At 35.3% G+C, this 22621-nt stretch overlaps 1 protein-coding gene across 3 annotated transcripts in view; it reads right to left on the bottom strand.

The window, feature by feature from the left end:
• Positions 1 to 12981: 12981 nt before the first annotated feature.
• FUT9 (fucosyltransferase 9) overlaps positions 12982 to 22621 on the bottom strand; it is a 203887-nt gene continuing 194247 nt past the window's right edge. For all 3 annotated transcript variants that reach the window (XM_063619575.1, XM_055259169.2, XM_063619576.1), the window contains one exon: positions 12982 to 21874. In XM_063619575.1, the coding sequence (XP_063475645.1) occupies positions 20787 to 21866 (1080 nt within the window). In that variant the 5' untranslated portion in view covers positions 21867 to 21874 and the 3' untranslated portion in view covers positions 12982 to 20786. The remainder of the gene's footprint in view (positions 21875 to 22621) is intronic.

Genomic DNA, 22621 nt, shown 5'->3' with positions numbered 1-22621 from the left:
TGTAACGTACTTAGAATACAACCTTGCCCTCTGAAAACCCTCAGTCTATATTTACTATTATAATCATTTATGTATGACCAGGATTTATTTATTTATTTTGGAGAAAGAACTATTGGTATCACTGTGGTATACAAGCTCTGGGAGGACTATTACAGAGATTTTGATGCAGTAGCCAATAGAAAGAAGTCGGCCCAGATAAATTACTTCCTGTCTCTGAGTACTTACCTGGGGGAAAGATAACTGACCTAAGCAGGAAACAGTTAATGCCCATATGTGACTGGAAGCAAGTTGTAAACTCAGAATTGCGGAGCTGAGTTTTCATCTACCCTTATGTACACTGAGAAACATAACAATTCTATGTCCAGAGAGAAGAATAAGGCATGAAGATGAGAAAAAGTGGTTAACACTCCTCACCCACACACAACACAGATACACACAATTACGCATGTGCACATGCACACACACACACACCAACCCACACATCAAAACAGATGTGCAGAAATCCACACTTGTTCACATAAGTGATACCCACAACCGTAGAGCACTGTGGAGATTCCTGCAGGCTTCCCTGTTCCAAGTCCAGGACTCTCAGAAGGCCTGGCACCTTGAGTTCTCTAAGCCACTTAAGAATACTTTCATTAAGCCCCCTTTTGGCTTATTTTAGCTCATCTTAATTTATCTTGTGAGCATTTTTTTCAGAAATACCTCAATCACAAATTTTATTACAACAAAGGAACTTGGTAAAACCTCAAATTCTTCTCGAATTTCAAAAGTAGAGATCAATAAATCAATATAAACTTGAGATTTCTTATAGCTGGATTAAACAAATGTTTTAGTTTAAATATAAGGGGATCTTTACCCCACAAGCACAGGCAACCAAAGCAAAAATGGACAAATAGAGTCACGTTAAGTTAAAAGTTTCTTCATAGTGAATGAAACAAAGTGAAGAGACAATCCATAGAATGGGGGAAAATATTTGCAAACCACCCATCTGCCAACGGATTAAAAACCAGAATATATTAAAAATTCAAACAACTCTGTAGGCGTTGTAACTCCTACAGAGCAGCAATAACAAATGCTGATGAGGATATGGAGAAAAGGAAACCCTCATGCACTGTTGGTGGGAAAGTAAATTAGTACAACTACTATGGGGAACACTTTGGAGGTTCCTCAAAAAACTAAAAATAGAGCTACTCTGTGATCCCTTTGCTAGGTATATACCCAAAAGAAAGGAAATCAGTATACTGAAGAGATATCTGCACCCCCATGTTTGTTAGAGCACTATTCACAATAGCCAAGATTAGTTTGTTTTTTCTTTATCTATTATTTTTTGAGACGGGGTCACATTCTGTCACCCAGGTTGGAGTGCTGCGGCATGATGACCTACCACTGCAGCCTCGACCTCTGAAACTGATCCACTCACCTCAGCCTCTCGAGTAGCTGGGACTACAGGCATTCACCACTATGCCCGGCTAATTTATTTTTATTTTTATTTTATTATTTATTTATTTATTTTATTATTATTATTTTATTTGGTAGAGACGGGGTTTGTCATGTTGCCCAGGCTGGTCTCAAGTTCCTGAGGTCAAGTAGTCCATCTGCCTTGGCCTCCCAAAGTGCTCGGATTATAGGCATGAGCCACTATGCCAGGCCCAAAATAGCCAAGATTTGGAAGCAACCTAAGCATTCATCAACAGATGAATGGATAAAGAAAATGGGGTACATATACACAATGAAGTACTATTCAACCATAAGACAGAATGAGATCTTGTTATTTGCAAAAATATGGGTGGAACTGGAGACCATTATGTTAAATGAAATAAGCCAGGCACAGAAGACAAACTTTGCATATTCTCACTTATTTGTGGGAGCTAAAAATTAAAATAATTGAACTCATGGATGGTTACCAGAGGCTAGGAAGAGTGGAGGGGTCTGGGGAGGGCAAGTGGGGATGGTTAATGGGTACAAAATATAGAAAGAATAAGAATTAGTATTTGCTAGCACAACAGGGTGACTATAGTAAAAATAATTTAATTGTACAATTAAAAATAACTAAAAGATTACACAATTGGCCGGGTGCAGTGGCTCACGCCTGTAATCCCAGCACTTTGGGAGGCTCAGGCGGGCAGATCACGAGGTCAGGAGATCGAGACCATCCTGGCTAACACAGTGTAACCCCGTCTTTACTAAAAATACAAAAAAATTAGCCGGGCGTAGTGGCGGGCGCCTGTAGTCCCAGCTACTGCGGAGGCTGAGGCAGGAGAATGGCGTGAACCCGGGAGGTGGAGCTTGCAGTGAGCTGAGATCGCGCCACTGCACTCCAGCCTGGGTGACAGAGCGAGACTCGGTCTCAAAAAAAAAAAAAAAAAATTAAAATTTTAAAAATCCTTTATTTAGAGGTGTAGATAGAAACATGACACACTTATGTATCATGTATAAAAGTTGGAAATCAGAAAATAACTTTAGTAACAAAACTAAGATACTGTCAACAGAGATTATTAATGTGCTTTCTTAACTATTTTAATGAAATCGTGAATATTTTACTTTAAAATTTTATAAATAAATTAATGATTTGGCTCATAAGGACATAATTAGAAAATTTTGACTGATTGATACAAATTAAGAAGATTCTGAGGTGAATTTTGTGAGTTAGAAAACTCACATGAAATCATATTTCCAGCAAAACTGGAAATACTTTGCCATCAAATTAAGTGACTATAAATAAAGCATCTCTTATGAAATAATCCAAACATGAATCCATAGGTGATTAATTGTAAAAAGCTGTATAAAGTTTTCTGAATAATTCAGGTGAAATAAATGTTGTATCATAAAATCAATGTATTCTCCTTTTAGGTAGAATAAAGTTTTTCATCTGCATAATTCCTGTTATTAAGTAACTATTGAGGGTCTAGGGTGCCAATATTGGAGAATTTTAGGTTTCAGACTTGTTGAAAATTATCTTATTGTGTCTTAATTCATTGGGAACTCTAAACAATGATTCTACGGTTTTTCTAAGACACCTGGTGAGAAGTACATTAACATTTTTATTTCTAGATCTGATTGAATATATAACATTTGCTGACTGACCATTTTAGAAAGTAGACTTAAGTGAGACCAGGCATGGTCCTATACTCCTGTAGTCCCAGCTATTCATTAGGCTGAGGTTGGAAGACCCCTTGAGCCCAGGTTTTAAGGTCAGCCTGGGCAAAATAGCAAGACCTCACCTATAATAAATAACTAAGTAGATTTGAATGACTACTTTACAAGCTGTAAAGTTGTAAAATTCCTTACAATTTAAATGTGGATCCTCTTCAGCATCTGTGGTTTCCTGACTTTTTAATGATCGCCATTCTAACTGGTGTGAGATAGTATCTCATTGTGGTTTTGATTTGCATTTCTCTAATGACCAGTGATGATGAGCTTTTTTTCATATGTTTGCTAGCTGCATAAATGTCTTATTTTGAGAAGTGTCTGTTCATGTCCTATGCCTACTTTTTGATGCGGTTGTTTGATTATTTTTTTCTTTTAAATTTGTTTAAGTTCCTTGTAGATTCTGGATATTAGCCCTTTGTCAGATGGATAGATTGCAAAATTTTTCTCCCATGTTGTAGGTTGCCTGTTCACTCTGATGATAGTTTCTTTTGCTGTGCAGAAGCTAAATAGGAACGCTTTTACACTGTTGGTGGCAGTGTAAATTAGTTCAACCATTGTGGAAGACAATATGGCAATTCCTCAAGGATCTAGAACCAGAAATACCATTTGACCCAGCAATGTCATTACTGGGTATATACCCAAAGGATTATAAATTATTCTACTATAAAGACATATGCACATGTATGCTTATTGCAGCAGTATTAACAATAGCAAAGACTTGGAACAAACCCAAATGCCCATCAATGATAGACTGGGTAAAGAAAATGTGGCACATATACATCATGAAATACTATGCAGCTATAAAAAAGAATGAGTTCATGTCCTTTGCAGGGACATGGATGAAACTTGAAACTATCATTCTCAACAAACTAACACATGCACAGAAAACCAAACACCGCATGTTCTCACTCATAAGTGGGAGACGAACAGTGAGAACACATGGACACAGGGAGGAGAACATCATACACTGGGGCCTGTTGGGGAGTGGAGGGCAAGGGGAGGGATAGCATTAGGAGAAATACCTAATCCTTGCAGGGCTTTAAAACCTAGATGATGGGTTGATGAGTGCAGGAAACCACCATGGCACAAGTATACCTATGTAACAAACCTGCATGTTCTGCACATGTATCCTAGAACTTAAAGTACAGTAAAAAAAAAGAAAAAATGTAATATTCTACAAAATAACTTGCTAGTACTCTTCTAAAAAGTATCAGTCATAAAAGAGAAAGGAAGTGTCTCAGAATGGAATAAATTAAGGAGACATAACAACTAAATTCAATGTGTGAACTTGGATTAGATCCTGATCCCGATAAATGCCATTTGTGGGGCAATTGGTAAAATTCAGGTTATGTCTATAGATTAGTTAACGATATTGTACGAACGTTTTGTTTTTGATCTTTATACTATGTTAACATTTGACAAGATGTTAATAGTTAAGGAAACTTGGATGAGGGTTATAGCAGAACCCTGCAAAAATTTTTAATTACTTATAATTCTTAAGTTCTTATAAAATGGAAAGTTAAAACATTAAAAAATGTGGAAATGCAATTCTTAAAGACTGAATTAAGAAACTAGCACTATCTTGTGTCATTTTAGTTCTAAACTGACACATACACACATTCACACATACACACAGACATGCACACAGAAGAGATATAGTTTGATTTTATGGTTATAGTTCATTTCTACATTAAAATGATCATTGCTATTTTGATCCTAGTAAGGATCAAAAGAGTACTTTTTCCTACTCAAAAAGTAAGGAAAACAGTTATCTTCTTAATTTTTTTTTCTTGCTTAGTCAGGCTATCTTTTTTTTTTTTAATTTTGTTTATTTATTTACGTATTTTGAGACAGAGTCTCACTCTGTTGCCCAAGATGGAGTGCAGTGGCACAATCTCGGCTCACTGCAAGCTCCAGCTCCTGGGTTCAAAGGATTCTCCTACCTCAGCTTCCCAAGTAGCTGGGATTACAGGCACCTGCCACCACGCCCAGCTAATTTTTCTATTTTTAGTAGAGATGGGGTCTCACCATGTTGGCCAGGCTGGTCTTGAACTCCTGACCTCAAATGATACACCCGCCTCAGCCTCCCAAAGTGCTGGGACTATAGGGGTGAGCCACCGCACCCGGACTGAGGTGATCTTTTAGAAATAGACATCCTAAAGTGTACTTAGCACAGAATATAAAATGTGTATGTCTGTAGCATCCACATCTGTACTTGGTGAGCCTTCTCTCAGATGAATGGGATCCCAGCCACTCCCTCTCCCCTCCTTCTCTTCTTCCTGACATCTGCTCCTACCTTCTACGCCATGTTCTGCTACCCTTTTTTGCTACTGCATTTCACATATATATATAATATATGCATTTGTTTCTCGTTTCTACCTTATTCTAATCACTTGTCTGTCCCTGGAATGTCATTTGTTGCCTGTTTCCCTAACTTGTGAAATCACATTAATACTTAACTTTCTAGAATAAACTTCCTTTGAGCACCTACAGCTTGGGTGTACCTTTCTAGTACCTGCCCTGCTTCACTTGGCAAAACTAATTCTAGGTCACAACTTCTAGTTTGTCCTGTTTCACTACGCTCAACTAGGCCATGTAGTAAAGGCATTTGAGCCTGGAGATGATTAGGTTGAAGGCAAGGAGAAATAAGTAAGATCGAAAACATTGGCACTAGCATAATGTGGGACATAGACTTAAGGGACACCATTCGATGCAGTGTTCAGTCTGAGTGATCATTTGCAAACATGGTCATTTACTAAACTAAATACCATGTGTTGACAGATTTAATAAATGGCCAAATGGCCATACAAATATTTTCTTGTAATTCTAAACTCATATACTCTAAAATTAGAATTTTGGCTTGACATAATTTGGCTCTGAATAATTAAAATCCTGAGTTTTAGGTCTGCCTCTAGCTTTTGGGCATAATATTTAACATTTTGACAGAATCTGGCAATCCCAAATGGACACTGAACCTTAAAGAATAATCTATTTGGTCTCTTTTACCAGATTGTATATTCTAGCTATTTGTGTCCTTGCTGGTTTTTGGTAATTGGGCATATTTTCCTCCTTAATTATGGCAACCTATCTGTTGATAAAGATATTCCAATTTTTTAAAAATCCTTTTTACATTATAAGATAGATTGAAAACAAAAGACAAGGAGGGCAAAACTCCATCATCCATCTGGAAAGGAGTTTCAGTTTCTCTCAAGCCAGTTCTATGCTCAAAAAAGGTTGTTGGACTGCTTACAATATGAGAATTCTGAGTTATCACTATTGCCAGCTTACTTCAGATGTAATTCCCAAATCAGAATCTGTTCTGTGTGGAATTTTTTTTTTCAGAGTACCTAACTACTGAGCGTAGGCTATCAAAAATTTATATTCCTCCTGTTTGTAGGAAGCATCCAGTCATGTTCTAGGACTCTTCTCTGCGATGAAAACCACCTTCTGGCCAGGCGCAGTGGCTCACGCCTGTAATCCCAGCACTTTGGGAGGTGAGGTGGGTGGATCACGAGGTTAGGAGATCGAGACCATCCTGGCTAACACAGTGAAACCCCGTTTCTACTAAAAATACAAAAAATTAGCTGGGCGTCTTGGCAGGCACCTGTAGTCCCAGCTACTCGGGAGGCTGAGGCAGGAGAATGGCGTGAATCCGGGAGGCGGAGCTTGTAGTGAGCCGAGATCCTGCCACTACACTCCAGCCTGGGCAAAAGAGCGAGACTCCATCTCAAAAAAAAAAAAAAAAAAAAAAGAAAATCATCTTCTATCTAGAATAGACAGAATAGAGCAGTAACTTGAAGATCTATGTTTTGTTTTGTTTTGACAAACAAAGTGACAGAGTGACTGGGTCTCACTCTGTCATTAAGACTGGAGTGCAGTGGCACAATAATCACAGCTTAGTGCAACCTCAAACTCCTGGACTCAAGCGATCCTCCTGCCCAAGCCTTCCGAGTACTTAGTACCACAGGTACATGCCACCATGCTAGGCCTGAAGATCTATGTTTTTAACAACAACAAAAATATGTTAAAAGACAATGATTTAATAGTGACTGGGGGAACCGAAGAAAAGATGTATTGTAAAAATGTTTGTGTTCCTTTTAAAATAATAGCTGAATATTGAGTGCTTGCGGTGTCAGATAATGTTCTAAATAATGTATGTGCATTAACTCATTTAATCTTCACAATTTAGGAGAAAGTGTCATTATTCCTTCTTTTCATACAAGAAAATTAAGGTGAAGAGGGGTGAAATAATTTCCCCAAGGCCATACCACTGGAAGTGGAAGAGCTGTAGAATGTGAGCAGTCCAGCCTCAGAACCCAAACACTTAGAGCCATGATATCACATGGTTTCTCTCAGCCAGAGGGAGACATTGTCCACTGAAACACCTTGGAACTGGCCATGAGGGTGGATAAGATGTTATGATGCTAGTTTACATTTTTTAATGATTTAGAGTTTTAAAAGGATACATTTTGTGGATTTGCACACACCCATACATCTGCCCATAATTATTCAGTGACTTTAAATCATGCAGCAGTATGAATCAAATCAAACTAACTCAATTCAAATCAACCAACCTAGTTTACATTTATCAGTTTGAGTGTCAAGCTCCCTATATTCTGACCTTTTCATTTTTAAATCACTAATGCCTTATCTAACACTATTCTTCTTCATGAACGTACAACTAAAATGAGCCTTATTTATTCAATGCATGCTGTTCCCAAGACCTTGTTCATGTTTCATTGGAAGGTCTATCCACATGTTCTGCTTGTTTAACTAAATTATTCTTTCAAGGACTGTCTCACAACTCATTTCTTCCAGGATATTGCTAATAACCTTACTTGCCTCTTGGCCTTTGAACACATCTGAAATATCTTTTACATCTGTAATGTATTTTGCATCATAATGAATATGACCCTTGACTATAATCTTAAGGATGCTGAGAATTTACTGGGCAGAAAAGCTGTCTGAGCTCTGGGTGGTGTGAGAGGTATCACAGATGAGGAAACATTATAGGGTAATACAAGGGAGCAAAAAAGAGCTTAGAAAATTTAATAGAAGTCAAATGTTAAAGGACAGTATATGATCTGCTCCCAGATAAAGAATTCATCCTAAGAACTATGAGGAACCAATGAAAAATCCTAATAACTATGTGACTTTGGGGAAAAACTACTGGTTAATCAACACTCTAAGCTGAGTTATCTCTGTATCACCTTTCCTCTGTGTGTATTTTTTTCGTTTGTTTGTTTGTTTTTGTTTTTTTTTTTTCCAGTGGTGGCAGTGTTGAGTGTAGATTTTGAGACTTTAAGAAGTTATTGCTTTGCTCCATGTAAGAAATATTGAAGACTCTATTGACTAAATGAAGCCATGCGGTGGATCAGAAGAAAAGTGACATATTTAAGAGAAATTTCATAGTCAATTCAATGTGGGGAAAAAGAAAAAGAAGAATTAAGGATAATTCTAAGTTTTTGACTTAGGCAACGGAACTTATAATAGTGCCCTTAAGTGAATTAAAGTTTAGAGGGAATTAGGTGTTTCCATTCCCTTACAGTGGGCTATCCCTGTCAATGGATCTGCAGGAAGTTAGATGACAGTAGGAAATTGGATATAAACACTTGGGATCTTAGCATATTGGTAATTGTTGATTCTATAGGCCTGAATATAAACAACCAAAAGAGTATATAGAATAGCAGATAATTCAGAATGCAAGGTGAGATATTTCCAAAGCTAAGATCAAGGCAGAATAGAGAAGGTTGAATAGATTCTCCTATTCCCCGTGCATACAAGCCCAAATCATTAACAGGCCTAATTGCAGCCCTGAATCCATTAAAGCAATGCAAGGGTAAGGAAACAAAGTAATGTGGAACATTTTATATATGAACACTGACTGTCCCTTTTGATACAATATTTGTAATGAGTGTATAATCTGGAAAATATATTTATGTAGTTTTAAAATTTTAATTCAATATATATAGAATGTAGATTTGCATCTAAGTAAAAATGAATCTTCTCAAGTGAATAATTTTGTATGTAAGAATTATAAATAACCAGCACTAGCTAGTATACATTTAAATTGAATTCTTTTATTTTAAATATTCACATTACAGGAATTCATTAGGTCAGAATAGAACATCATTATTTACACATTCAAGGAATAACTCCAGTGCTAAATCTGCGAGGTACTTACACTGAATTTAGGAAATATGACTGAAGAGAGAGTTTCTTTTTACACATACAGGCTCAAATCCTTTATACATTTATTTCTGCCTTGGAATCTTAGCACATATTGCTGAAATCACTATTAATTGCTGAACAAAATTTCACAAAATTATAGCAATCACACCGTATATTTATAAGCCTAGAAAGACATCCATGAGAAGGAATCCATGTTGTGACAGCATGTTTAAGGGAAGAAAATTTCAAATGACATCTCCAGTTTAATTTGTGGAAAACACGAGTTCTCCAAATAGCTGAATATACAGATTTTCTCTGGCATCTTGCCTTTCATGGCTTATTAAAATATTTGCTTAGCTGCCTTGAAGTGTTATGTTATTTACAGTTTCAATCGATGAAGGGAACAATGTGGTAGCAAACTAAGTGCCTAGATCAATGTTAGCTGAATGTCACACACATACAATATCTTGTTTGGTAAAGTCGGCCTCTACAGTGTTAGGACTGACTACTCCTCGTTTGAATTAATGCTTTGCTCCCAGGATGCAGCAGGACTCAGCTGCATGATTTTCACTTGGAGTAATAGCTAGAGTCAATTTTTCTTATCATTATACTAACTTCATTGAAGCTGTTAAATTGAACTGGAAGGAACCAATCTTCTGTAAATAAATAAATAAATAAATGTATAAATAGGATTCCCATCATTTTAATAACATAGCAATGAAATTGCCTTCCAACAGTGTAAATGCTTACTGTCATGTTTTAAGTCACTAAGAGCTACGTTCTAGCCTTAATATATTACCATGAATGATTAATTTCATGGGAGGAGAGATGATTGATCCACACATATTACCTGTTTGAAATTAAGCCCTTTCAAAAGCACAGGTATGTTTTCTGAATAAAAGAGAAAAGCTAAACAAAACAAACCCTTCATTAAGTGGAATAATTTTTGTTATTTTCAAAGACTGCTGCAAATTATCTGCGTGTAAAGGCTCCTCTGCAGCCAACATTCATATTTTTATACAATTTTTATTACTAAAGTTAATAAGTAAAAGGTTAGGCCTACTTTTTCTTCCCCTAGTGATTACACTGGTTGACTGTCAAGACTGCCTAGATGTTCTATGTTATTGCCGAATTTAGTGTTGTGCAGACCTGACCTCAGGTGACTGGCAGTAGTACTGATTTTGGCAGTGTATAAAAAGATATACTGTTCTCAGTTATAGAAAAAGCTGCCAGGATATTATGTTCATAGAATGAAACTGGTTAAGATGATATTTTCACATCTTCATGCTTTATACTATTAAGTTGCTATACAGTAAATTGTATCACTTGCCAACAAATAATTTGTTGTATTTATTGCCAACAATAACTCCAAAAATAAAGTTTTGGGAGAAAATTTACCACAATATGCTGCACAGTTAGAAAAAAGAAACGCAGCATTGTTTATTCGCTCATTAGCACTATGAATAATATTTTCACTTTACCAAATGTTGAAAAGGGACTTTTGAAAGGACGTGAATCATGCATACGGATTGAGACAGAGCCTGTGTGTGAGTGGCAGTGTAAATGTCCCCAAAGCTGCATGATTCACCAATTGCATGCAATTTTTCACCTAATATAAACACAACCTTAATATAGTCATATAATTTCTAACACATCTTATTTCAAACATGCATTAGCTACTAAAATAAGATTTAAAGAAAAGTTGATGTTTGATATAAAATAATCATGTTTTTTTCAAGTGTGGAAAAATACTCTACAAAAAAATAAGTAGAAAAATGATTTCTGATCAATGTGTGATTTTATCTATAAAAATCCAGATGACTAATTAGTGTGCTTAAAATAACCCTATTGGGTCTGCATCGCAATAATACATACACAGAAAGTTAATAGCAATAAACAACTATTAGCACAATGCAATTAAATTCTTATCAGAAATAACATGAACCTATAAACTGTACATTTGGCATTATGTTTCAGGGTATTTTTAAGAGTTTGATTAAATATGACAATACAATAGTGCAAAATTACATCACATTAATAAAACATACAATTACCATCCAAATAGTTTATGGATTACTGACCCTTACAATTCACATATTGGCTAGAATTGTCACATTTGTTTCAGAATAATAGTTTTGATCTTCCTTGAATGTAAGTCATTTTATTCAAAGTTATACTTGAACTACATAAAAAAGATATTGGCATATGTGTGTCTATATGTGCATTCTTGAGGGAATGAGGCAAGAGAAATCATGTAAAGTCCTAACTCTTCATTTTCAGAACTTCACTGCAGTGTTTTGCTTCAGTGACCTTTTAATCAGAGCTCCTGAAGCAATCACACGTTAACTTCTTCCCCACCCCTTATAGTGACATGGCCACGTGGAAAGGAGCAGTAAGAAAAGAAGAAAAAATCTGCACGAATATATGGCAGTTTGTGCACTGTGCCAGGGTAATTAAATTAGAATTTCTAACCAATTCATCAAGATTTATTAAGAGCTTCTCAGGTACTTCTAATGTACAGTCCACCACACTCCTTTTACAGATTAAAAATCTATGGCCCAGAAATGTTAGTGAATTATACAGTAGATTGTGGAAACTGGAACTTGGGCTTTGATCCTTAGTTTACTACCCCTCTTCTTGTTTCTTGTTGACACTTTTCTCCTTTTTGCCGCTTTGTGAACTTGAATCTAGGTACAGACTTGTTAGCTCTTTACTTTTTCCATTTAAAAATCTCTTCTCTACATTCATATTGTCTTGGAATCAGAATAAGACATATTATTATAATGAAGATGTTTAATCTCAACAATTTCATTCAAGTAATTTTGACCAGTTGCATTTCTGCAAGCATACATTACTTCCTACCTTCATCTCATGCATTATTTGCCTTGTAGGGATTCTATAACAATGCCATTTTTATATTGTCACAATTACTCCTTTAACCCTGATTCCTACCAAACCCAACCTTTCTTTTAAGCAAATGAATATATATTGTTTTGAAAGCTACCATAATGATGACAGCTCTAAAGATTTGCATTTTTATTTAAGGATAAAAAGGCATCATTATTTCCATAATTTCTTTCCTCATCTCCATTTCCAATGACAGAGAGCCTGTTAGACTTCCAGAGCAAGAGCTTTCACTGATTTGAATGTAGAGCATCTACAAGCTGAAAGTTCTTTTTTTCCCTTCTAAGTAAAATCTTGTTCTCAAATATGATAGTCTTTTTTTGATTAATTATTTTAAAATCATATATGAAATATTCAAGATAGATTATCTTTTATCAAAAAGTAGACTACTTCCAGTTTTACATAGACAATCAGATGGTCTTCATTTGCTTAAGGACTCTTGAGGCAGAAAACCAGTCAGTGAAAAGCCTGATCTCATTACAGTCCCTGGAGACATGTATTCCACCCTAGATGAGCTCATATCCTCTGGCAATCTCACCTTGGACAAGGATGGCATCTTCGGGATTATCTCATTTGAGGAACTGAAGGTGGCTAAGAAGGCCAATCTGAGACTGGAGATATGATATTGTACCTCTGGCCCATATTTCTCACATAATGAGTAGTAGTCCTGGGTTGTTAATTTAGTCTTTGGATACTGCTTCTGCAGAGCCTGCCTTTCTATTTCCTGAACCCTCATTAATCAAAATGGAATGCAGCCATGTGTAGAAAGTTAGCATGTTAGCATAACTTTCTGTAGAAATGGTACTTAAAATTTTCCAGATAAAACCTATATTTGTTTTCCACAATAAAATTCCAGCAAGCTATAACTTACTTTACTGACACAACTAATTCAAAATTGTTTGGTTTCCAGAGAACTCAGAAAAATAAATCAGTTTTTGAAGTTTTCTAATGTTACTGACATAACAGACATTTCTAATGCTCTTTAAAGGAACACAATTAGAAACTACTTAAAAATACTATTTTGAATATCATTCTCTTTTTCATATAGAAAAGTAGAAATTTTCCTTGAGCCTACTTTTTTGTTCTAACACAGTACAGCTTTAAAATTGTACACTTGAACAATTGAGATTATTCACGTCAAAGCTATTTATTATGCAATTATGGTAGCCTTAATCACAGTCTGGCTAACAATTATTTTATTTCTGAACCACTAGACAAATATTCCTGTTTATTGAAGTTATACCCTAACATTTTCAAAGTAACTTTTAGCTTTTTTAAAAATTAGTTTAAAAGTAGATGGAGACTTCCTAACAAATCATTGACTAGTCCTGTGTCAAAACTAGTGGACCAGCTGAAGTGATGGATTAAGTCAAACTGTTAAATATTCCTAGGCCTTTTTCTTTACCAGAAAATGATCTCTGAGAATCTTCTTGCTATCCTATTCTATGACATGAGCTGTACCAACTGATAATAAGTTAAATTGACTACTAATTTACTGATTGCTCATAACAGGGAGAGAAAATTAGGCCTGCTTGAGTTCCAATTATTTTAAGAAATGGTATATATATTTAGTAATGCAAACAATGCCTATTCACCACCACTGCCAGCTCCTCACACCCCTTCCATAACTTAGTAATTATGGGAAACATGAATATATGCTTCCATGCTGTATTTATTTGTTCCCGTTTTGCTGAATGTTGTTCCTTCGGCTTGTATAAAATTTCAGATTCCTACAAGCTGCCTGTTTAACATCTTCAGAGTTTTAGAATTAAAATTGTGAAAATAGCCCTGGATTCCTCACAATGATCTTTTATAAGAATAAAAGATAACACTTGAACACATATCTAGTCACCTGAATATAATTTCTCAGAAATATGCTACCTCTGCCTTACAGCTGCAAAATCTGAGGATAAGACAAGTTGAGTAACTTGCACATAGCTAGTGAATGGCAGACCTTGGATTCAATTCTAAATCTGTAGTTGTCGAAAATTTGGATGCTACAATTCTTTGCCATATCTCAATTGCAAATTACCTTTCTATCAGGCAAGGAGACTTTGGAACCCAAGAATGTGGTCTCTTAAACACATACAATAGAAAAACAGATCACAGAAGCATGTATCCTAGTAATTGTCTAGACCAGTCTTTCCTGTTGCAAAATATAAACATGCAGTTAGAACCTAGAAAGCAAATTAGAGATTTTTTTTTCAAGATATATAATCTTTTATTTTCCTAATAGTTCCTCCAAGACAGGAACTGGTGATTTCCTGAGGTATGCCCACATTAGTATTACCTGTGGAGCCTTTACACCCGTTAGACTTCTGGGCTCTTCCTCAAACTAAATAGATCAGCTCTCTGGAGGTGGGGTTTGGACATCTGCAATTTTAAAGCCTCTCCAGATGGTTCTAATGTGCATTCAGGTTCGTGAACTGCCTAAGCAACTCGCAACTGGAAAAAGTGTCTGGAGACTATAAATAACCTTCCCCAAATCACAAGACTGGAGAGTTCCATGCTCTTGTGTGAAATAATTGGGCATACAAAATGTCTTGGATTTTGAAGTAGAACACTTTACCAACGTATTTAAGAAGATTCCAGGTGAACTAAAGAAAGGTAATACCTCATATTTAATAGAATACTTCCCATCTAAACAGGTGGGATGCAAACCTCAAAGCTAGCAGGACACCAGAACCATCTGGGGAGATTTTTAAAATAAGATTCCTGGTCCCATCTCACACCCAGAGACTCAGAAGCTGTGTATTATTAACAATATTTCAAATGATTTTTATGCAGATGATCTAGGAAGTTTCAAAGGCATATGCATGTTTGAGAACTGCTAGTTTAGGACAGGATGGTTCACCAATTATAGCAGAAACAGAATAATTTTGGAAATGTATTAAAAGCATGCTCTTTTTTTGGGTGGCGGCGGGGCATGGATTATTTGAAGAAATTCTAATTTCATGGCTCAAAGCCCAGAAATCGGTATTGTTAACACTTCTGGTGATTCTAGGTCAGGTGACCTAGGAAGCGTGCTTTGAGTAAAACTGACAGAAGGCAACTGGTGTTGGAGAGGTTATTTTTAAATAAAATATTTTTAAAGTAAATCAAATGCATGGACATATGTTAACTATGAGTTAAAAAATAACTAAATGTTCTAAATGAACTCAATCCAGCTTACTTAAAATTATGCTATTTTATTGTTAGCTTGGGATTGCCTTAGGTATTTCCAGTGACTCCCTAAATTTTTTGCATCAATAAATATCTTTAGATTTTTGTAATAAGAGTTTGAATAGTACAGAAAACTCTAAAATATTTCAAAATAATGCCCAAAATATTATTGATTTTTCTGCAGGCGATTAAGGTGTCAGTGAGTAGTGAGTTCAAAAGTCATAGACAATTAAGGGGAGGGAGGAAATACAGGAGGAATGTCAGTTAACTGAGCACTTTCTATATTCCAAGCTCTGGATTAGGTTCTTTCCATATGTTAGTTTAAATAATCAATTTCCTACTTTAAATATCTACACAGAGAAATGAGAAGGCAATCTGTATGGAATATTCTAAAAAATTACTTTGAGATGGACATTGAAATTCCTTTAGGAATTTCATGAATATATCAATTTCGATCTTAAATAAGAGTAATAGTGCTAGAAGAAAGCTTACAAACAAGGTCCAGAGAGGTTAAGTGGCTTTCTCAAAATTAGTTTGTTGAACTAATAACCTAGGGTAGCACTCGTATTCCAGATTTAGCAGGCTATATCTTATTTAGATTCTGTTAACTGTTTTATAAAATGCATATGAATATGGATACATTCAATATGAATTACTAAAGGGAAGAACACTTTGGATAGTAGTGAAGCATACCCATTTGCAAAATGCTACAAAATCTCTAGTTGAGACATCCAGAAAAAAAAATCATCTTAATTGACTGATTGCAATACAATGGAATGAAGTTAGGAGAGAGACTATATTTCTCTCCATGTGGTTTGGTAATAGATATCTGCCCTTCACAGTGCTTGCACTTTATACTCTCCTTAAATACTAATTTTCTTTCCTATTAGAAACAGTTGATATGTTACTAATATTTGCATAGAATGTTAACGTGATCCAAATCCTTTCTAATCTTCCTTGCGATGTTACTTCTTTTGATGCTTTACAATGTGGTAAGATAGAAAGGAGTTAAAATGCCTTCCTTTTGCATCCAGGCGACAAACTGACTAATAAAATAAATATAAAATATCATCTCCAATTGGTACCAAAAAACACTGTCACTACTCTTAAAAAATATTTTACAGGACCCCTTATCACATTCATTTATTTATTCAACAAGTATTTGATATGACCCTCCTGTACATTAGGCACTGTGCTTATCCTTTAGATTCTGATGTTTGTTATATTTAACAGCTCGATTGTAATGGTTAAGAAGTTTCCCAAAATGAGATCAGAGTTCAAGGGAACTCAACGATATGATCAAACACAGTCATAAGATAAGGACCTGAAATTTGTGGTAACTTTAATTCACGCAAAAAAAAAATTCTAGGTGATTACCTTAAGACTCATGGAATCTAGTTTAAAAATAGGCTGACAAAAAAACATCAGAGGCATAGTTTCCTATTCTTTTAATATTTAACCTCCAATTGGAGGCAAGAATTTAAAGCCTCCGCAAATAATTCCTAAATATTCTGTTGCTTTACACATCAAATGCTCTGAGCTTTCTAAGCCCCTCAGAATAAAAAACATTTCTGCACAATATAAGATTATCAGGAGTTTTACAGTAAATATAAAAATTTTAAGCATGTATTTGTTTCCCACTAAGATGATTTTTTTTTCAGTTTCTACTTCATATTGTCAGATATATGGCTGTCATAATATATATGACTGTCAGGCTCTCATGTCTTTCTTGTTCAGGGTGTAATACTCTGGATGTGGACAATTCAGTATATATTCTTATTAGTAAGGTCTATAATGATTAACATTTATTTATTCTTATTGATGTCTACAATAATTAATATTTAAATATTTAGAGTATTGAAGGTAGTAGCTTTTTGATATTTTGAAATAAAACATTTTAAATGGTCTGTTCCCTTTTTTGTGTCCACAATTTAATTCCAGGCATAATTATTGGTTTGTATAATCAACAGCAAACCAATTTTGTTGAATCAGTATATCTTTTTCATGAGTTTCTTACAAAGAATTGCAATCTACAGGATTTATTAAAGGAGTGGCTGTGAACCATACTCTTTCTTGAGGGTTGTATTTCACTTAAATGTAGTGATAGTCCATTTCTTTCTGCTGAACTCAACTCCTAAAATATTTAAACCAGAATGAATGCAGCAAGTTTGATGTTTTATTTATTGTATACCTTCAAAAGACGAAGTTCTTCTACTTGAGGTATACCATTCTATAGGCCCTAAAAATACCAATAAGACATTCACATTTGTAAAAATTGAGACATAATTCTATGATAAGGTAGGAATGCGATTGAAAAAAAAGTGGGATTAAGAGAGATAGGATCCTTAAATCCAATTCTTAACTATCGTCACTGGCTGTGGTGTGTGTGTGCGTGTGTGTATGTGTGTGTGAATGTGTGTCTTGAATAAATATCTCTGGATCTAGTTCACTCATAAATAGAAAGAAAAGCAATTATAATTTCTATATTATAGCAATTATAAACAACAAAATTATAATTCCTTCTAGCCCTAAAACTCACACATCAATGGACCCAGAGCTAAAAGTTTCCATTGAGTCATTAAATTCTTCCACTTCAAATTTAGGAAACAGTCTTCTGGGACTTAGTAATGGGGTTTCAAAGCACCTGCTAGACACTCAGGAGTACTGCCTCTACTTGCGTCGTATTATCAGTGTGTGATTATAGTCATAGTCCAACAAAGAGCCTACATTTGTAGTCAACAATAGAGACACTGCCTTTAGGTCTTTCAGTTCTTTCAAATCATGAGCATTCACTAGAGCTAAGGCAGGTTGAAATAATATTGAATGCTTTTAATATTGAATGTTTTTCTGCCTTCAAAAAAAGCAGGTGGGCCAGACACAGTGGCTCATACCTGTAATCCCAGCACTTTGGGAGGCTGAGGCAGGTGGATCACTTGAGGTCAGGAGTTCAAGACCAGCCTGGCCAACACGGTGAAACCCATCTCTACTAAAAACACAAAAACTATCCAGGCATGGTGTTACACGCCTGTAATCCTAGCTACTTGGGAGGCTGATACAGGAGAATCGCTTGAACCTGGGAGGCCGAGGTTGTAGTGAGACTAGACTGCGCCACTGCACCCCGGCCTGGGCAACAGAGTGAGACTCCATCACAAAAATAATAATAATAAAAAAAAGCAGGTGCTTTCTAAACTTGTTAGCAGTGTATCCTTTTTAGATCTCTATGCTTTTTATAGGCCAAAAAATTTGACAAAGTAAATGTAAATGTATGAATTTGACTGTCTTACCAATTAATTAAATATGGATGGAGATCTTTACTTATTGAGGAGGACATCCACATAAAAATATTATTTCTTAATGCATTGTGGTTAGAAGAGATAATACAGAGAGAATAATATGTTGGGTCAAAAGAGTTGACAAAGTTTGCAGCTCAGAAATATGTCAAACAGCTAAGCAATTGGGGAAATTTGCTACTTTTTTTCCCCATTAAATCAGCATTGACCCATACAAACTTCATTCAGAGTAGCACATGCATATAAACAGTCTCAGGCTGAATTGAAAGGAAGCTTTTATATGTCTGTCCACTTAATTGTAAGCTCATTTTAGGCAGTGATAGTACCTTGTTCATCTTATCTCTGTGGGTGTTAAGGCAGTGTCTGACACTGCATTCAATCTTGACTTAAGAAAAACACCTGAGAATCAAACAATCCTCTATTCATTACAGGAATACTCCTCTGCTCAAATCTTTCTGGTGCTGGGGTGAGCTTATTCTCTCACAAGATAGTCTGGATAGCTGGATCTATGCCATTTTTACTGAATTCTTTTTGAATTTTGCTGATGTCAGTTTGTAATAGGAATAAGTCATAAATAGACCCAAATGGATGTCCTCAGAACATTCTAATTTTTGGATGGATTATTGGCCTGAATGGAATAAAGGCACTAAAGATTATTTTGAGGAATGCCTTCCTTGAAGAATCCTTAATGGCCCATCTTTTTTCACCTATGGTCTCTGCTTATATCCAGCTCTCCTCTTCTCTAGCCTTATGGAGGAGAATGCTATAGGCAGCTGCAAGTTCAGGAATATACTCTTCAAAATTTTCATGTAATGGTAGGTTTATTTTGGTTCTATAAAGGCCTGAACATCATGGTCTTATGTGCTATGTATGAATAATTACCAAAATGGGATATAAAAGTCATCTCCAATTAGTACTTCTAAAGTACAACTATCACTTCCTTGAAACAATCATTTTTCTGTGAATTCAATTGCATTTATTTATTCATCCAACAAATGTGCATTGAGATCTTACTCTGTGCTAACACTGTGTGTTTTCTATATATTCCCACTTTATTGTATTTAACATCTTTAATACCTTGATGATAATTTTATTTAGGCTCTCTTAAATGATAGAACTCAAATTAAATGATAGGGCTCATCATTATGAGCCAAATCTTATATCCGTATGGTAAAATAAGACTGTTTTAAATATTAGGGCTTCAGAAAAAAATATTAAATTGATAAGTAATTAAACGTTCATAAATGACACCATTTATAAATATATTTATGGGTATCATTTTTCTTTGTAATTTGAGGAAATTATTTGTTTTATTATGACAATGAGTGTTATCAATAGCAGAAAGAGAACTGTCTTAGATTTTCTAAAGTTTTATTGGGATTACTTCCCAGGTGCTGAAAATCACAACAAATTGGATATTTAAAAATACTTGAATAATTTAATTTAAGACCATGAGAATAAGTAGCTGCAAATCAGCTTAATGAAAATAAATGAGAAGTCTAATAGCTTCCTGAATAGAACAGTTCTGCTTCATACCTTTCTTATTCACTCCATGAATAATTTCACCTTCACGAATGTGATAAACAGGTAAAAAAAATAGATCAAATAGAGACAGTTATACACTTCGTTCAACTTCGGAGTCAAAGAGGTTAGAATTCAATCGCAACATGTTCTTCCTTTGTTATAGTATGCAAAGTTGGAACTAGACATTGTAATACTTAGTGAAAATTTTTCATACTTTAAGATGTGCATCTTCATTTCCCAAATAGATTAAACAGCTGATCAGTGTAGAAACAATAATCAAACCACAAGCTTACATTATGGACAACTACAAAAATGTGAAAAAACAATGTTTACAAATGATAATGAAGAATAAATTACTCTCCAGTGCACATAATTAGGTATATACAGGATAATTTAAAACTGAATGGAATGATTGCTCATGCTGAGCTTTTAAAAATCTCCACCAGAATATACATGTTACCCTAGAGAGGGTGATAAAAATAAATCGTGACACAAAAGTAGTATGTTGCATCTCTTCTTATCCTCAATACTTGGATGATATCTCAACAAAATATTTATCAAGTGTGCAAGTGATGAAAAATTTTAATTCCAAAACCATTTCTCTAAATTACCAACAGACTTATATTCTTGATGCCTTTTCACATGATCGCAAGCCAAGCATGCATGTGACTCCCAAAATCGTGGAAGATTTACAGTGAAATCCTTCCTCCAGTTAAAGTAACTAAGGTATAACTTATTGTTTCTGTCGACTTCCTTCAGATACTTCGCTAGCTCACTGGGAGAGTTATAATCTTCCACATGAATGAATGAATCTGCTGGAATATAATTCTCATAGTTTTCCCTAGATGGTCCCAGAACAACAGGTACAGAGCCAGCCAGAAAAGCATTGTAGAGCTTTTCTGTGATGTAATCCTTGTGGATTGAATTTTCAAAGGAAAGATAAAATTTACAAGTAGATATGGTAGGAATCAAATTTTTATCATTGACATATTCTCCAAATGCTTGCCCATAGGTATGGATTTCAATGCTTTTGCTTAGCTCATTGTAATACTTGACCCTGGCATGCTCAGGGTTCCAGTTACTCACAACCCAGCACACCAACTTCTCTTTGCTTGGCACTTCAAACACGAAGGGATTTGTGCTCACCGTCAAGAAGCCATAAGGCACTTGGATATCTGAGTCACGGCGGTAAGTCAGAGTCAGGTTAAACAAGTGCTCAATGCCACTCTTTTGGGGAGTGTGAGTTGGTGATTCCAAATTCATCCAAATCCATTTCTGGAAGGGTGGCCTAGCTTGCTGAGGTAAATTTGTCAGATCCCAACTGATGTCTCGGTGATGGATCAGAACTGCATGGGATTTGTTGTACAGCGAACGGTCCGTTGTGAGGTGGCATCCTTGGATGTTGAACATTGCTTGGCAGGATGTAAGGTCAAAGGTCTGCCCAAATGGCCACACCCACACCAGAATAGTAGTTTCATTAAAATAATCAGTTTTGGTGGAGAAGAAGTTTTTCATTTTCAGCACAGAGCTGGCTGATTCCATTGGACTGAAGATCCAGCTGTTGGTAGGTTTGATGTAAATGAGAAGACATGCCATGAAACAGCCCAGGATAATGCAGACAATTAAAAATGGGCGAAGAATTCCTTTGGATGTTGATGTCATAATTTTTCCTATGAAACAGAGAAAGACAGAAGGGGAGGTAGGGGTGGGAATGAAGAGATAATCATAAATGTATTTGGGATATATTTAAAATCATAAATATGAGATACACAGGTAGTAATCAACTGCGTTTTCCTTTTCAGTGTTATCAAACCATTGAAAGAAACAGAACTTTCCTCAAAGCCAAGAAACAGCTTCAAAAGGAAGCTTCCCAAAAACTCTTCTAAAAGTACCAGCGTATCTTCAAACCAGGTAACATTTATTTTCCATGCTATCCTTAACTGTTCTACTTTTATTTGCTTGTAGAAAAGTGGCACAACCTAGACTGTCATTGCTAAAGCCATAACTAAAATTTTTAGTATTTTGTAACCACATCAGATTTGTGAACATCTCCCAGTTGGTATAATCACTTATTTACTCGCAGATTGAGACTGTACCATAACTTTGAGGTTCAGATGGAATTCAGTAGAAAACTAAACTGTTTTTAAAAACGTTATGTTTTTGGTTTTCTCGTTATAAATTTACCTTCACAGTTTGCAAATTAGTATAATCATCTGGTAAAAAAATGGCATCTATTGATTTGATACATTTTTAAAAAACAAGTACACTCAGCCAAATTTTATAAATTCAAAACTCACAGTGTTTTGTTTTTATTTATATATTTTCTTATAGTTTGTTTACTTTTAATAATTTGTTAGTATGTCCAATATCTACCAAGATGTAATAATCAAATGTTCTATTTGCGTTGGAACAACATT

The sequence above is a fragment of the Symphalangus syndactylus genome, chromosome 2 (genome assembly GCF_028878055.3).
Source record: "Symphalangus syndactylus isolate Jambi chromosome 2, NHGRI_mSymSyn1-v2.1_pri, whole genome shotgun sequence".
In the NCBI taxonomy this organism is placed as follows: domain Eukaryota; kingdom Metazoa; phylum Chordata; class Mammalia; order Primates; family Hylobatidae; genus Symphalangus; species Symphalangus syndactylus.
The sequence above is the reverse complement of the archived record's forward strand: the minus strand, read 5'-3'. Positions and strand labels throughout refer to the sequence as shown.